Source organism: Hypomesus transpacificus, chromosome 13, assembly GCF_021917145.1.
Source record: "Hypomesus transpacificus isolate Combined female chromosome 13, fHypTra1, whole genome shotgun sequence".
Classification (NCBI taxonomy): Eukaryota; Metazoa; Chordata; class Actinopteri; order Osmeriformes; family Osmeridae; genus Hypomesus; species Hypomesus transpacificus.
The window spans coordinates 9,879,505-9,896,429 of record NC_061072.1 but is presented as its reverse complement, the minus strand read 5'-3'; the positions used below and the strand labels follow the sequence as shown (position 1 = coordinate 9,896,429).

Sequence of the window (16,925 nt, the reverse complement as noted above, 5' to 3'; positions counted from 1 at the left end):
CTAGAAAGAGGCATGTGCCTTAATGCATATACTTTTGAGAAAGATACTGACAGCCATACATAAAAGGAGATTCTTCAAATCTGTTCTCTGCTTTCAAGGAAAACAAGGTAATTGTGAATCAAATAGCTTTTATTAAAATATTAGTGGTTAGGCTCACACCAGCTCTGCATAGTCCTCACCTACATGAGAGGTGGGATCATCATTACATTGTAAAATACACCCAAATACCCCAAGATGAATGAAAACTATCAATGCAATCCAAAGGTTTTGATATGTAACTAAATGAACACAGCCCCCTTCATGAATAAATACATCTAAGAACCTGTGATACATTGGCTAAATATTTACCATGGCTGGTGTTGCTGTTTACAGGGGGTTGTCTTAAATGAAGTGTGAGGTTATGCCAGTATGGCAGTGTCTAACTTGAAGCATTTTGGTGCAACATACAAAAGGCAATTTATGATATCTGAGCGTATACTTAGGTGCATAAGGCAGGAAATGACTGAAGTTACTTTCACAAAAGGTTTGAAGACAGGCGCAAAGGTTCACTGGTACAGACATAAAGCAGCTGCGTTGATATTACAGTATGTGCAATGGCAGTGATTCACATTAAATACAACATAAACAATGAAAGGTATTGAATAAAAGGTCTGGATGGTTCAACTGGTCCTGTTTACCTAGATGCATACGAAACAAGGCTTAATTACTCAAGCACAGTTGGCCCTCAACCTCTTTTGGATACAATAATTGATCCAACCAGTTGGACCTGAAAAGTGGGGTTAGACTTTCATGATTTGGAAAAATTATGAAAGTAACTGTTTCATGTGCTCTTAATAATATATGATCACTGTTCCTAATTATAGGTCTTATTCTGAATGTAAATTACATTCTTTGAATAATCAGTGGCTGTGGGCATGCTATTAACTTTAAAAATTAACAGGTGAACAAATGAAACAAAATGTTATAACATTTAAAAGTGATATCATGTTAAGCTATTCCCCCAAAAATCCAGTCAGTTGTTCAAAACAGACCTGCCACAGCAACGTTAAATGGATTAGCACTGTCATCACATCACTAACACAAGATTTGATCAGCTTGCAAAGTGGAATGCTATTCAGTGCTCCACAATTAATTACTCCAGTAATGCATATACTTGCCACTAGGTGCTACTACAATACTGCAGAGAAGACTCTTAAGAATATTTGTAAATTAATAAAGTTTTTTTTCCAATTCAGTTTCATTCACAAAATGTTTATCATCAACTTTATCATTATTGTATCCAAAACTGGTTGAAACAATGTGGACTACTGTCATTAACAATGCCTGTAATACTCATTGATTCTACCAAAGCTATAATGAGAGAAATCCCCCTTCTATGATTTTTTTTTAAATAGCTTTCTGTTCCCAAGACAAAACATTTAGTGTCTACAGAAACTGTACAGCACAACAGATTATCCGAATAATATTTCTGTTTAAAGAGGCCTTCATTTGAAGAACGATTGACATTATTTCTCATACATTACATTCCTGGTGACATATTCTCACATTCTTTCATTGCTCACAACCAAAAAGTGATATCATGGGCTCTCATAAACAATTCACACCACAAATGACAGTGTGAGTAACATTAACAGTTCACAATAGATTCTCTGTGACTCTACATAAAATGATAGTAAAGAAGAATAAAGACATATGTAACACTTATCACTATCAGTTAATGGTTCTCAAATAAGAAAGGGATACTGCAGTATTCCCCTGCAATTGTAATACATATACGGTGTGTTTCACTTTGTACTGTAATCATTTATTGACATGTGAATTAACTGTACTTTATGTAGACTTATTGAGTTAGTATGCAGCACCTATGAATAAATTCAGATGCAGTCCTTATTCATATGTCCATTACAAAGGTGTTTGTAATACACAGACGTGTACATTGTGTTATAAGCAACCTGCACACATTCATCTCTTTTTTGAGCGACATTGGAGTTCGGATTCCCCCTCCCCCCACACACACACACACAAACACACACACAAATCTTACTCAGCCCTCATACAATTCTACTCCTCCTTTCTGCACCCCTCGAAAGTCCTCCTCAATCAACCTCTCTTTAGGACCTTCAAACTAAGCTGCCAATCCCAAATCTTTCTTTGCCCCATCCTAAAGCCTGAGGCAAGTGTAAGCAATATAGAAATACTAAAGGTTTTTAACTTCTGAATTTCAATATTAGTCTACATTGGTAGGAGTAAAGAAATGATTTGGGATTGGTCTGTGTTCACTCTTTCAGCCTTCCTTTTTTTCTTCTAGATCCTCCCTCTAGTCGCTGTCCCTGTCCCGCTCTCGCTCCCGCTCTCGCTCCAGCGCCAACTCCAACTCCAAATCTTCGTTGTCCAGCAGTTTCTCCTCATTATCCTCTTCTTCATCTTCCATTTCTTCCTCCTCCTCCCCACCTCCATTCATCATCTCCATCTCCATACCTGTTTCCTCGACTTCCCCCTCCAGCCCGTTGAAGGCCTCCTGGGAGACCTCCACCATCTCAGTCCCCTGGATCTCCACTGCTCCCTCTCTGATCTTCTTGACATGGAAGGTGAAGGGGGGAACCTTGTAGACGGCGGTGTTGGCTCGAGCGTAGACGGTGTGGTCGGGCGTGAATGACTTCTTCATCTTCTCCCGGGAGGTCTTCATCTTTTCTTTGCGCTCAGGGTTCACGCTCATACGTGTTCCCAACTTTCCCATTTTCTTTTCAATGTTATGACGTGTCTTCTCCAAGTTCTCCTTGGTCCTTTGCTTGGTTTTCTCCAAGTTCTCCTTGGTCTTTTGCTTGGTTTTCTCTAGGTTCTCCTTTGTTTTCTGTTTGGTTTTCTCTATGTTCTCCTTTGTTTTCTGTTTGGTTTTCTCCAAGCTGTCCTTTGTCTTTTGCTTGGTCTTGTCCATCTTGTCTTTGGAGAAGACCGTCTTGAGTGTCTGCACGCGCTGGAGGCTGCTTCGCTTGATACGCTCAGTACGGGACTCTTCGACGGTCTCCTCGATTTCCACCTCTTCCTCATCAGAGGAGAGGTATACATGGGCTTTGTCATCTTCTCCTCCTTCCTCTCCTGGTTCCTCCACCACTTCCTTCAGCTCTAGCTGGCTGCCTTTGCTGCCCCCTATAGACTCGGGCACCTTCATGGATTTGGATACGCTGACTTTGGAGGGCACCTTCACTTCATCCTGAAGACAAGAGCAGAAACATAGAAACATTTAGTCAAACCACCTGAAAATGTTTTCAGAAATACCCACAGGTATTCTGTATATCATCTGCAAAAAGTCTTGAGAAACAAAATTCAATGTTGCATCTCGACAGCATCGCCAGAAACAATAACTTAATATTTGAATCATGTGTGACATCATGTACTTGTAAAACGACAGTAGCTGTGTCTATGGGTACATGTTTGTGTACTTGTTAGTACATAACAGCCAGGATCATTTTTTATGCACGTGTGCTTTTCTATGTGCTAATGTGTTTGTGAAGAAACTCCTATCAGTTATGCAGTAAGTGTGTGACACTCCTAAACCCTGAGATCTAACACACCTCCCCACTCCCAGATCCCCGCCTCAAAAACAGGCCCCCAGCCGACCTCCTCCTTCTCCTGTTTCCATATTTCCATTCCTCAATCTCCAAGACCATTACATTTTCCACTGTCGTGTCTCCCTCTGGCATGAGAAAAATGAACAACCTTCAATATCCAAGCTTTGTAACAGATCCCATCTCGCCCTTGCTATTGCCAAAAGCAATCAGAGTACCTTTGTTTTAGTCCTTAATGACTATATTGTTCAGAGCTTCTCCTCATGGTGATGAGTCATGTTCCTCACTTCCATTGTCCTGAACACACAGACACACACACGCGTACGTGCGTGCGCACACACACATACACACACACACACACACACACACACACACACACACACACACACACACACACACACACACACACACACACACACACACTGGCTAACATTGAAGGGGAGGAGAGACCTTCAGGCTTTTCCTGACAGGAACAAGGTGAGCCCATGGTTCTGCAGGCCAACACACGCCCTCAGATCTCACTCTTTGCCCAATTCTGTATCAGTTGGAATACTTAATGAGTTACACATAGACATGCCTATATAGCCTTCTTTTACTTAACTTTATAAACTTAAAAATGAAATGATTTTGTTTTTTTTGGGTTATAGTATACTTTGCAGTACATTGGGTTGAATGAACAGAGGTAATTGGGATACAATTACCTTCATTTTCATTACAGGTCCAGGCAACACCTTCCATTAATGTAACATTATCTACCATGTAACTTACTTGCACTTCCACCATTTTAGTTAGATACACAGGAACGTTTATGTAGTTACAAAAATCACTCAGCTCCAGGTTGAGTTTTGTCATGTTTGACTCACACAAGGTGTCCCTGTCCATTCTTGATAAACAAAGTAACATTTATTTGCCCTTTAAAAAGCACCTCAAACTGCCTTACACTGGACCAGGCCAGACAAGTGCTCCAAGACCATACAAACACATGCTTTTGGTCCCCTTTTGTTGTAATTTCCTCCATTCCAGCCCTTCCCTTTTCCCACCCGCCCCCCTGTACTCTTCTCCTCAGTCCCGCTCCCTCTCCTCACATTCCAGCCTCGGACGCCCCTCTTTCCCGTCTGCGTGTGTTCCGCTAGAGTGTACAATGCACCGGCTTGTTAATGGAAAACTAACTTTTTTGGGGTTTCCATCACGGCAATATTGTAAGCCACATCAGTGCTAGGTCATGTGGGTCTCCAGCCAATAGATTAATATAAAAATAGAGCACACATACATATGCTGTGAATGTGTGCTGTTTCTCTCAACTCTCCACTGCAGATGCATACCAGCCATTTATTAACAATAACGTCACCCTCCTCCATTAAACTATTCTCAAACTCCAGAATGTATTGTGTTCGTTCATCAGATGGTTTTATCCAACACAATGTACAGAGGGGGATTTAACCCCGAGACTTTGTGATCTACAGTCAAACACTACCACTGAGCGACAGTATGCCTTCCCTATATTTTCTCAACTCATTTGAAATTGTGACATGTTCTCCTTGTCTTCTGTCTAACCAGCTGTCTTCTGCTGTGCCGTTCTATCTTCCTTTGGAGACCACTTCAAAGAAAAAGGAACTCAAAGGTTATTGCACCCACATTATGGCCTTCTTTGGAACTTGGCGTACTGGAGAAAAGTGTGTGTATGGAAAAGAGTTTGACAGGAAGAAAGGCATTCACCTTGGGTTGAATAGTATCCTGACCCCCTCCTACTTTAATGGGACATTGTTCTACAAGAGGCTACCGACTGAAAGACAGGAAGGTAAACTTGAACATACCCGGCCATGGAAAGCTTAGATTGTGGATTTTAGTTACGCTCAGGACTGTAGACTGGAGGTGAGTTAATAGTAAGTGTCTTAACAGTTAAATGTTTTTTTTGCTCAAGCTTTGGGACAATTTGCTCAAGCCTTATATTTGCAAGCATTTGAAATTGCAAATGAGACAGGCTATTGCAAAATGCTTTTGTGCCAAAGTTTTGTGCGCTCGAGTGTTGGGAGTAGTCCATGATTTATGCTTTATTATGAAATGGGGCCTTAATCGCATAATGCTCCTACTTGGTGTTGATTAGATATGGGGGAGTATGTGTGTGTGTGTGTGTGTGCCTGAAGGTCTATCCTCCCCTTTACAGCCAACAAATGAGTGAGTGAGCGTGTGTTTGTGTGTGTATATCTTAGTAGGGGTCTGTGCATAGTTATTTCAGACCTCCCCTCCTTTGCTGCAGATTCCACTGGTCAATGCTGCGTTCCAGTCTCCCAACTCTGACACACACAATTACACACTCACACACACGACACACACAGAGGCAACCCAAACACACCCCTCTGTTGTCTATAGCAACACAACCACTAAGAAACTCCCTTTTATGTATTCTGAGATGTTCTGGCTGGAGGGCAGTTTGTTTTACTTAATTTGTTTTTCTCTCTTTCTCATTCTGTTTTTTATTTGCCTCCTTAGTTTTCATTTTGTTTCTCTCGACCTAACATCGTTTTGGGTCTTAAGGACCCCTTGAAAAGTAGACAATTCATCACAAGGGACTCATCTTAATAGATTCTTATTATATCAAAGTAATATATTGTCTTTCTTTCCTTCATCCCCTGTTAAATCCTCACTCCTCTTTCTCTCTCTGTTCCTTCTCTTAGTCATGGAGAGAGTGCTTCACTAGTTCTCTGAGTCATGGCTGGTGGAAAAGTCATTTGTCTGAGAGGTGTTTACAGTGTGGTGCTAGACTCCCCTCTCATAGTGCCTACACCACCCACTACGATTCTGTGTGTGCCCACTATACCTACACCATGTCCAGTTATTCTATGCACTACAGTGCCATGCAAAATTAAACATTCCCTTTTAGTTGTCTTATTTCAAGTTCGCTTTATAGTATGAGATTTTACTTCACTGACACTGACAAGCAAATTTAGTTTCTGTGTTACATTTTACTCTCCTGTTTTGTCATTTTCATTGTTATGTCGCTCTGGGCTTGTGGGCTTGGGGGTAGGCAAAACTGCTCACATGCTGAGATCAGCTGGCTGGTGACCCATGCAGTCAGCACAAATCAGACTATCCTCTCTTCAGCAACAGCTTTTTTGGCCTTGTACTTGCAGTGCGCTTGTCCTGCAGTTGTCATTCGTAGTAGCTGTAGTAGTAGATGATTCTACTGGTAGCCATAGTGGTGATTATAGAGATCATTTACCCAATCATAATTATATTATTAAGTACAGCATTCTGTTTAGGTTCATCATCAGAAAACAGAAATCCATACATGACATTACAATTACTGTTACGGTTATCGGCACCCTTCTCACTGTGTTGCATCTCTATTAGGACCACCGTAATAACAGCCTTTTACTGTCCAAGAGTCTTCACCTCAGATTTTCCACTCCTAAAAGGAAAAAGTCATTTCACATTTACAAACAGGCATGTGTCAGAAGGACCTCATTGGACTGTGGCAAGGGCCTCAAGTCGGAGGCTGAGGAGCAGCGCACCATGGAAGCTTTCCGCCCCTGCCCACAGTACAGCCACTCATCATGGTCATGTGTACAGCTCTTTCACATCTGTCTCCACTAGGTCAGAGAGGAATCCCTCTCTCTCCTACCACCAACACTTTCCTCTCTGTTTTCCTGTTCGAGACCCACCCTGTGAACTCCTGCTGGAGGCGTAGACACACACACACAAACACACACACAGAGACACACTAAGGGGATTTTCCAGTATATACTGCAGAGAGGAAACCCGGGGAATCCTCATGACATAACATCGGATGCCAAGACAACACAGAGGAGAAGTAATTTATAACAAATGGGTTTGTTTTTGCAGCTTTGAAGTAACCCATCTATTACAGTCACTAAGGAATACATTTGTATTCTTCAAAGGCTTTGAAGAATTGTAGTTAACATTAATTTTACATAAGTGCCTTCTTTAGCTTTATTTTCATGCCTTCTATTTTTATACTGAAAATAAAATAAATGGGACTTGAAAAATGAATCCTCCAGCAACTGGACATCAGAATGAATTGCACCACACACACCACAGAAAATCCCCGACTGTACAACTCAAAAAGCTAGATGGCCTTGAGTTAATGTAACCCCCAAAACCCTGTAATGGAACACACCACAATGCAAGTTATATTAACTTCTACATTCTGATCTTGGGTCAGCTTTGTATTTACTCTATAACAGTTCAGGGTTCAGCTGTGAAGTCTGTTGGCAAAGTAACTTTTACAAAGAGGGCACTGATATTGTGATAGATTTGTAGGTATCCACTGCCATACCCAGTCAAGGGTGGAAAGGGGCCTGTGTGCGTGTGACTCATGTGAGAGACATGGGAAAGAGTATGATGGGCAAATGCAGATGGACTCCTGGGAAAACGGCTGCTCCTTTTTTTCCATTTTGTATTTTCCTAGCCCTTTAATCATGAATCTAGGACACATGGAGAGAAAGAAGGAGAGAAGGAGAGAGAGAGAGATAGAACGAGAGAGCGATTAACGGATAGAGAGAGAGAGAAATCTTGCTATATAAAGTTATGGCATGCCGCAGGTCCCTTTGGGGAGAACAGAGAGTGATGAATCACCAGGCCTGCTGCTGTTGCTGTTCAAACACTGGAACAGAGAACAGACCCAGAGATCCCATCTCTTCTCTTCACTCTCTCATTACGGAGGGTGGCCACCAGGAAAAACTCCAACTGCAGGAAGCTTCCACAGAGGTGGAGTGCACGTGCACTTGCACTGCTCCGTGCTCCTTTCGTGATGAGAGAAGTTTTATTTTTTACTTGTTCCCTTTGGGAGGAGTTCATACTCACTCCCATTCCTCTTTGGGATGGGTGCCCTGTCACTGCCCCGCACGGACACTCCCTTTAAGACTACACACCCTTTAAGACTGCACTCCCTTTAAGACTGCCCCCCCCTTGTATCAGGAGCACACTTGTAGAAAGAGAGATGCATCGGTGCACTTTCACTGACCTTCCCAAGACTCGTATTGGTATGTCCTGATGATGTTTACGCAGTGAACTCCATTGTCACTTGCCATGGCATTAGAGCGACCCAGTCTATACATGCCATTGGAGTAACCAAGGCTTCCTAAAGAGTTACCTTGGATACCAGCAGCTCTGTGTCAAGCACCCTGTCTTGGTTTCTAACCTGTTTTCACATACTCCAGCTGACACTGCAAGATACAGCATGCTATTGTAATGAAGAGTAACTGGAGGTTGTTTTCCTGCATACTTTTGTCCATGCTCTTATCAAACACGTGTGTGTTTATGCATGAATGTACATTCATGCATAAACACACACACACACACGTGAAGAGGAGCACACACACACACACAAAAACAAGTACACACATACGCCTCTGTGAAGAGTAAACGCAGAAACCTATCATTAATTATTCTTTGTAATCCCTCTGGCATCTGTGAGGTTTCCATTAGATTCCCATTTCAAGAATTTGGCTTTCTGCTAATAGAGAGACCGAGCCAGCCATTCGGTTCTATGGGTACAGAATAATATTCAATGGGTATGTAGTCCATTTAAAGCTGTGATATAAGTACACTGTAATTTCATGTTATATTCTCAAAACAGTCCCAAATCAAACCTTTGCCAGTCTTTGGCAGAGTAACAGCACAGATTATTATGGGATACCCAGAGCTTGGCACTACTGGCTCCATTCTCTCTCCACAGCCACAGTTTATGTACAGTTCCGCACGCTTGGCTAATAGGGACTCAGAGTGGGATGACAGTGGCCGTTGCCATGGCTGCCCTGTGTTACTCTTTCCAATAACAACTGAGAGAGATTTGTGTTTATAGGGAGATTTATGATCCTGGTAGAGAAGTGGCTTCTTCCTCTAACACAACACCTTTCTTCCTTTGTGTAGCTAAGACACAGCATTTACGTTTAAATTGGTATATAAGAGTTTAGTAAAAAGTAGTACAGGCCTTAATATTGTTTTGCATAAATAGAAGTTTCAGTTTAGATTTAATTTCAGTTAAATATTTGGATCCTGCAACTCTATATCGAAAAACCTTACCACGAGACCAGTATATATTCCATATACATACACAATAAAGTGTCGGTTTATAATAAAACTTCACTTTATCTTACTATGTCCTTAATTACATTATGAAGTACTCAGACTTATGATGAGTCACCATGGCATGCATTAAGTTAAATTACAGCTTATTTGAGCTTTCACAAAGAACTTGTGTTCTTAAAAAACAACATCCAAAAGAACATCAAATATAAAATCATATGATGTTGTTACTATCTTTTGTGGGCAAGGCAAGGAGTCCTAGGGCTGTGACTCACAGAAGGGTTGGGCTGGGTCCGTGTTTGTCCTGCAGCTACCGGGGCTGTAGTTACCAATCTCACTTGCTAACAATCTGTCCTCTGATAAGTGTCCTCAATTAACATTGTACATAAAGTATCCAGATTTAAAATTTAAATAAGAAATATACTTTATACAGCATTAATGGTGATAACTGTAGAACAGTATGTAAGTAAGGTACTGTACTACCCTAACTACTATATTCAGTTAAGTTGACCATCTTGCTGTCAAAGCCTAGTAAACCACCCAACATCTCACAGTTACAACAGAATCACATACTGTTTGTTGATCGATTTTACATTGAACTAAAGTAGGTGTTTCTTTTTTCAACTCTGCAAAACCAGCCACAAGCAAGCCACAAAGCTTTGGATTTCCCCTGGACAACAAGAGCATCATGGACATGGTATGATCCAAACCAAACAGGAACCAAACAGGAACATGGTCTTCTAAAGGGCTTTTCCTTCTCACAATCAAACAAGTATGCAATACTTCCTATTTTTAGAACTTGGCCTCTCTTTCTCTTTCTCTTTCTCTCTCTCTCTCTCTCTCTCTCTCTCTCTCTCTCTCTCTCTCTCTCTCTCTCTCTCTCTCTCTCTCTGTCTCTCTCTCTATCTCTCTCTCTATCTTCTCTTTTCTTTCTGTTTTTCTATGGAAAGGGTAGTCGCCTCTTGACCAGAAGTCGCCTTTACTTTCCTTTGATTATGTTATGTTATCCGTCAATTAGAATATTTTCTTTAGGCCAATGCTTTTAAGGAGACGTAAGCAGCTTTGAGTGAGCATAATATGTATTGGCTGTCAGAGTAGTGTTTTTAGTGCTGTTTATCTTTCCCATGTGTCTGTTTGCTATTTATTGTAACATACTTATGAACATGAGCATATGTGAAGCCCTCTGTGACATTGCTTGTAAAAAAGGCTATACAAATTCATTTTGATTTGTATAAGTTTGAGGTTTTTTTTACATTGAATGATAAGCGAGACCTTGGCCTTCCTAAAATAAATGAAGGAAACATGTAACTGATAGGATAGGCTTGCTATTCACCGTCTCCAAATCTCTATGAAGAAACTAGTAGCTTACTAAATGTTCAACAGTCTGGCTTCTTAGTGAGATGGAGGAACCAGAGCATTCCTCCTAGTTTGCCCATATAAGGTCCTCTAGACCTCAGAGTCTTGAATTAATTTAGCTCTTCGTAAAGTTTACTGTCAACATTGTGGGTTTTAGATTTGTGCTGTTCTCAGGCAGAATGCCCAATACAAATCAATCATTTGGGTTGTCTATATCAAGATAAAATCACATTATTAAATGAGAAATGTTCTAATTTAGTAAGGAAAAAAATGTGAAACCCAACTACATATGACTCATTTGGTGTGTATGCAAGCGTAGGTAAGGATACAATTAGATAGGTGTTTGAAAGTCCTTGTCAAGAAACATTTATAAAATATTTGGAGTGAGAATGTGTTGGTGTGCACATTCAGACACAGTGTGTGCCTGATGGTGATGTGTGTGACAGGGTGTCAGAGAGATGGAGGAGGTAAGATATTGGAGAGGTAGAGGCCCTGTGGCTGGGGGCAGGGAGAGGAGAAGGGGCCAGGTGTTTCAGGGAGGATGGAGAATCAGGTACTATAGTAAATTCCAGTATAGGGAGTCTGATGAGAGGAATATATTAGGTGGTACAGTACCAGGGAGAGGTCGAAGAGTGGTACCAGAGGTAGGAGTATGATGGGTGGGGAGTTTTTAGTTGGGGTGGAGAAGTACAAAGCAGGAGAAATGCCGATGGTATGAATCAGCTGTCTAAATATGTGCAACCAAACCCCACACCCTCATACCCTGCCTGTTCAAAGAAGATAGACCTCTTCTTCAGTCTCCCCCCCCCCCCCCCCCCCAGGTCTATCTGGCACACTGCTCTGCACTATCACATTCTGTCGCTCTTTGTTTCCTCTCTCTCTCTCTCTCTCTCTCTCTCTCTCTCTCTCTCTCTCTCTCTCTCTCTCTCTCTCTCTCTCCATCTCTCTCTCTCTCTCTCCATCTCTCTTTTGCTTACTCTCTCTCTATCTGTCCCTCACATGGTGCTGCCACATTCCAGTTCCAGGTCTCTAAGTGCTACAAGCCCAATTCCTGGCCTCCCTCAGAGGGGCCAACAGTCCCACAGACATACTGTCAGCTGTCCATGACTATCCTGACATCAGAGGGAGTAAGAAGTGTCTTACAGGACATGGCGAAATACACACACACATACACACACACCCATGGGAGGACAGCTGTTGCTGTTAACAAAGTGAGGGAGATGTTACTCTCACTTCATTTCCTGACAGAGCTTAAAGTATGTTCATCCTCCCAATGGTCTGCAACATATTTTAGCCAAGTCTTGATTAGCTTATCTCAGCACACCACTGACTTTTCCTCTACGTTTTTGATTAATTGTAGCACCAGCATTCCGCTCCCTCCAGCAGATTCGGAGGCTGTAGTAGGGTCTTCATGGGTACCACACCTGGGGAGAACTGAGGCCTCCTGAAGAGATGGGGCGGTAACTGCTGGGTCAACAGTCACTTGTTCAGTGAAGATAAACACCCTACACCCTGCTGACTACAAAGCTCCCCAGCTGTATATTCTCCATGCAACCTCCCCATAACAGTGGATGTCAGGGAGTTGCTATGTGTTTTTTCTAACAGCGGAGGGCTCAGGAAAGGTGTTTTCTAATGGCATGGATAGGAGTCAGATTATCTTTTCAGAATACAGATCATTCAGAAAGAGTTGAGACATTCTAATGGAGACGGAAACACTTTCATTCACTTTCGTCTGATGGGAATTTGCACTAGCTTCACACCTGATGTTGTGTATGAGATTGTGTTTCCCTATAACATTCTCTGTGTCACTTTGACCCAAGAAGCACATAAACAGTGGTACCACTGGTACGCATAGTGCCATCCACTGGCTAGAATGCATAAACAAACTCCAAGAACCACGCCCGCAACACTATCTGACTAATTTGACAACCTGACGACAACTACCATGGATTTTAGAATTGAAAGTTCCCTTTCTTGACTGTGTTTGTTAATAAGGTATAATTTCTACCAACAGCTGGTACTGTCTGGTAACTGGGAAGCAAGAAATACTTCACCAATGCAGTACTCCCTTCCATGCAAGCGGCATTCTTGAAAGGGAAGGTATTTATGTGTCCAAAATTTGCCCAATGTAACAAAAACAATGCGACAGTTCATAGGGGGTCTGCCAGTGGAATTTTCTACAGTTAAGTTGAGATTTTGAAAGAATTTGACCTTGGTGCCTACAAACAGTACCCTCACTTATAACAGATAACATTGTGCTTGTGTTTTTAATTAAGATGAATAAGATGGTACGTCATCACTGGCAGATTTAAACAAAGCTGATGTTTTGAGTTAGAGAGATAAGCATTTCATAGGGAATTTCTCCTCTTGCCACAGGGCCTGAAATGTTGGCTCATAGGGAATTTGACTCGGGATACATGGAACTCAGACTGTTGCCTTTTCAATCGAATCTGTTTTTAATTAAACTAATGATTTATGATGTTTCAGATCGAGAGGTAATACAATCAACAAATTATCACATTCCCTTAAAAGTGTTGACTGACTGCAACCAATTAGAACTCAGTGTTCCATACAGACTGACAGGTTCATCTGTGGAGAATTGTATGTGCTAATTCGCCAGTGTAACTTTCAGTATAACTGATTAAAATAGTTTGTGTGTGTAGTGTGTGTGAACATGGAGGTAAGAGGGGGAGGGACAGTAATATGTATTCTGAATATACTATATTGTTTTTGAGTGGGTGAGCAACGTGTGGCAGGTAGCTGTTGTATTTATACTTGTGTAAGTGTATGAGTGTGTGTGTGCGCGTGTGTGCATGTGTGCGGATGTGTGTGTGTGTGTGTGTGTATGTGCGTGCATGTTCTCTGGATAGATAGAATGTGTGACCATTTGTTACTAGTGTCTGAAAAGTGAATTACTTTATGTCTGTACCCAGAGAGACAGAGAGAGAGAGAGACAGAGAGAGAGAGAGAGAGAGAGAGAGAGAGAGAGAGAGAGAGAGAGAGAGAGAGAGAGAAAGAGAGAGAGAAAAAGAGAGAGAGAGGGAGAGAGAGAGAGACAGAGAAAGAAAGAATGAAAGAGAGGAAAAGAGAGAAGGGGGGCTGCATAAGTACACCATGCCTAAGTCAGGGGTGGAAACTCTGAATGTTCCCGCGCCACTGTGCAAAGCTGCAAGCTATTACACATTACGCCACAGCAAGGCTAAAAAAAGAACCACGCAGGGCTCCCCAACTCCCTAAAACTACAGACTGTCTTTTGAAATGAAACATCTGCCATTCAAACTCTCCTTTACGCTGTCTTTCCCTTCCCTTTCCCTTCCACGTCCCCATATGAACAGCCACCCCTACATCTTAAAGCACACTTTAAAGTCTGCTCAGGGTATTTTCCATTTTTTTTTTTTTTTCTAAGGAAAAAATTAGATTACCTTTTAATGGATTCCTTATGCCTATAGAAGTTAGCTGAGTTCACATGTGGACTTATGTATTTTTAACTCAGCATGGAGTACTATAGGATCAAAGGTATGACTTAGTTCCCTGCAGTGGACACGGGACTGGCTACAGTTCAACTAGGTGTGGCACAAGGGGCTTGTGTGGTGCCTGCATTGATTTACACTTGAACACTCATTCTAACAGTAATAGCTTGTAAATAAGTACAGTATATAAATGCAGTATATATTGTGTGAATTTAAGAAGTATATTTATACTGTTTTTACAAATTATTATAGATCTACAAGTTACACAAAATAAGTTAAATTATACCATGAAGACAAACAGAAGTTAAAAACATCAAAGTGTTGTGTCAGTTTAAGTGGCATGTATTTTTCCTGGACCAGTTTGATAGCACAGGCTGTCAGTTGGGTATGAGCCAAGCAACACCTTTGAGGGGAGCCACTCCCCAAACTCCTCTGTTTTCACTGAGAGCCAAAAGGTGTTTGTGTCTACATTTTGAACAATGAATAATATTAGCATCTTCAATAAGACCACTTTCTTTCATGTGCCCCACCCCGCCCCCCAGCACCCTGATAGTGTTTTGTCATTGTCAAATGGGCATGCTTATATTACCCAATACACACCTGTATGCGTGTGTGCACTCAGACACACATCCACACACTAACCCCACCACCACAACCACTTCCACAAACCCTCACCTGATAAATCATGACTTTGAAGTTGCGCCTCTTAAGCAGCTCGTTCTCGTTGCTCTCCAGCTTCTTGATCTGACCTCCCTGCTTCTCCAGGTTGGCTCGAACCGTCTTGACGTTGACGCTCACTTTGCGCACCTTTTCCAACATCTTGTTGACACTGTTGGAAGTTGTGCTGTGGCTCTTGGCCAGCTTGGTAAGCTCGCCCTGGATACCAGTGACGGAGCGTTCCATCTCTTGCTGTCTCGCCTCAAGCCCACTCTGGGTCTGCTGGATCTGGTCCACCGCCCCAATGATCTTGTCCAAAAGGGCCAGAACCATCACCCCATTCACCTGGGAGTCCGTTTTGTCGTCTTTCTCTTCTTCGACATCCCCCTCAATGCCGAGGGTCAACTGCTCCTTTTTGACAGCTGCTTCGTCTTCGTCATCAGAAGGTGGCAGGTTGACCTCGTCGTCGGAGATCTCAGTGAGGGTTTGCTGCTCCAGGTGAACACTTGAGCTTTCAATGACTTCCATGGTTCCTTCTCAGTTACTTATAAGAATTAGAGTTGTAATATTCACAAACACACACAGGTGAAGTTTGCCAAAAATTCTATTTGTTTTCTCTGTCTTTCGAAAGCTCTTAACACCTGATATCACCCTCTCTTTACGTCTAACCTTCTCTGGTCCTGCTTCACTTTTCTCTCCTCCTCAAGCTTTCTCTTTCAAACAAACATGCACTCTGCGTTTCTTTCCTTATTTCTCTCTCTCTCTCCCCCTCTTGTTCTATCCCTGGGTGTGGGCCAGTGTTCAGGGAAAGCAGAGCAGGTCTGGAAGTTACCACATGAGTGCCGGGACACGAATGCCACACTTCCCAGAGAAACCCTCCAGTCAAAACTAGAGCCAGCAGCTTTTTTCCTCTCCAACCCTCTTTTGCCCTGGACCCTCCCTTTCCCCTCCCTGTTCCCTCCCACTATCAGTGCAAGCCTGCCCACCCACAGGGAAACACCCCCCCCCCCCCACACCCTCCCTTCTCCAGAAATCCAGAGAGCCCACTTTTCTACGCAACATGTTTGGAAAAGTTACAGCGAATGTGTAGAAGGCAACAGTGCCTGTCAAATACATGCTCAAGCACAACAAGCAGTGGAATGTCTAAGAAGAGCTAGAGAAGTATGTTTTTTTCCATTGGTCTTTAGACTTTTCCGTATCCCTAGTATGCAAATGCATTGTAAAACAAATCTCATAAAATACTAAGATGAGGTGGGGAAAAAAGTTTTCAGTAAACTATGTTTCATTTATGTCAATATTTGGGTCTTGAATAAATGGATAGTCTCTCAGCTAGGGTTTATGTCTCCATCAAGAACAGGGTCCAGGGAATTGGGTCACTTGTCTCCACTGACCCCATTTCTCAAATTATTCTTCCTCTTTTTTGCATATTATCAATCCACAAAACCATTAATTAATGTGTCTGATATATCATAAAATCTTTATGAAAACATTCTTAAAATGTTCATTAATAAGCCTGTACAGTATATTGCTGTACAGGCAATATAGACCCACTTCAAGTAAGACACGTCAAAAGTGACTTTCTAAAAGACTAAGATTTGCAATGTTTTGACCAGTAGAAAATGAATCATGATTATATTTATTGCAATAATAACATCCCAACATATACTATCAGCATTCAATCTATCTGACATAAGACGAGTTACGTGAGACCTCTTTATGCTGTTATGTTTTTTCTGTTATTCCTAAAAACATTTACAGATATACGTACGCTTTACTCTGTGATTCACAGAGAGAACCATGGTCAAGCTGGTACTCACTACTCCCCATC

The 16,925-nt window shown here is 41.9% G+C and overlaps 1 protein-coding gene across 1 annotated transcript; it reads right to left on the bottom strand.

The window, feature by feature from the left end:
• Positions 1–111: 111 nt before the first annotated feature.
• cavin1b (caveolae associated protein 1b) lies at positions 112–16,000 on the bottom strand. The gene is made up of 2 exons (XM_047032281.1): positions 15,116–16,000; positions 112–3,211 (listed from the first exon to the last, which is right to left on the bottom strand). The coding sequence occupies exons 1-2, from the start codon at positions 15,623–15,625 to the stop codon at positions 2,318–2,320; spliced, it is 1,404 nt and encodes a 467-aa protein (XP_046888237.1). The 5' UTR covers positions 15,626–16,000; the 3' UTR covers positions 112–2,317.
• Between the last annotated feature and the right edge of the window lie 925 nt (positions 16,001–16,925).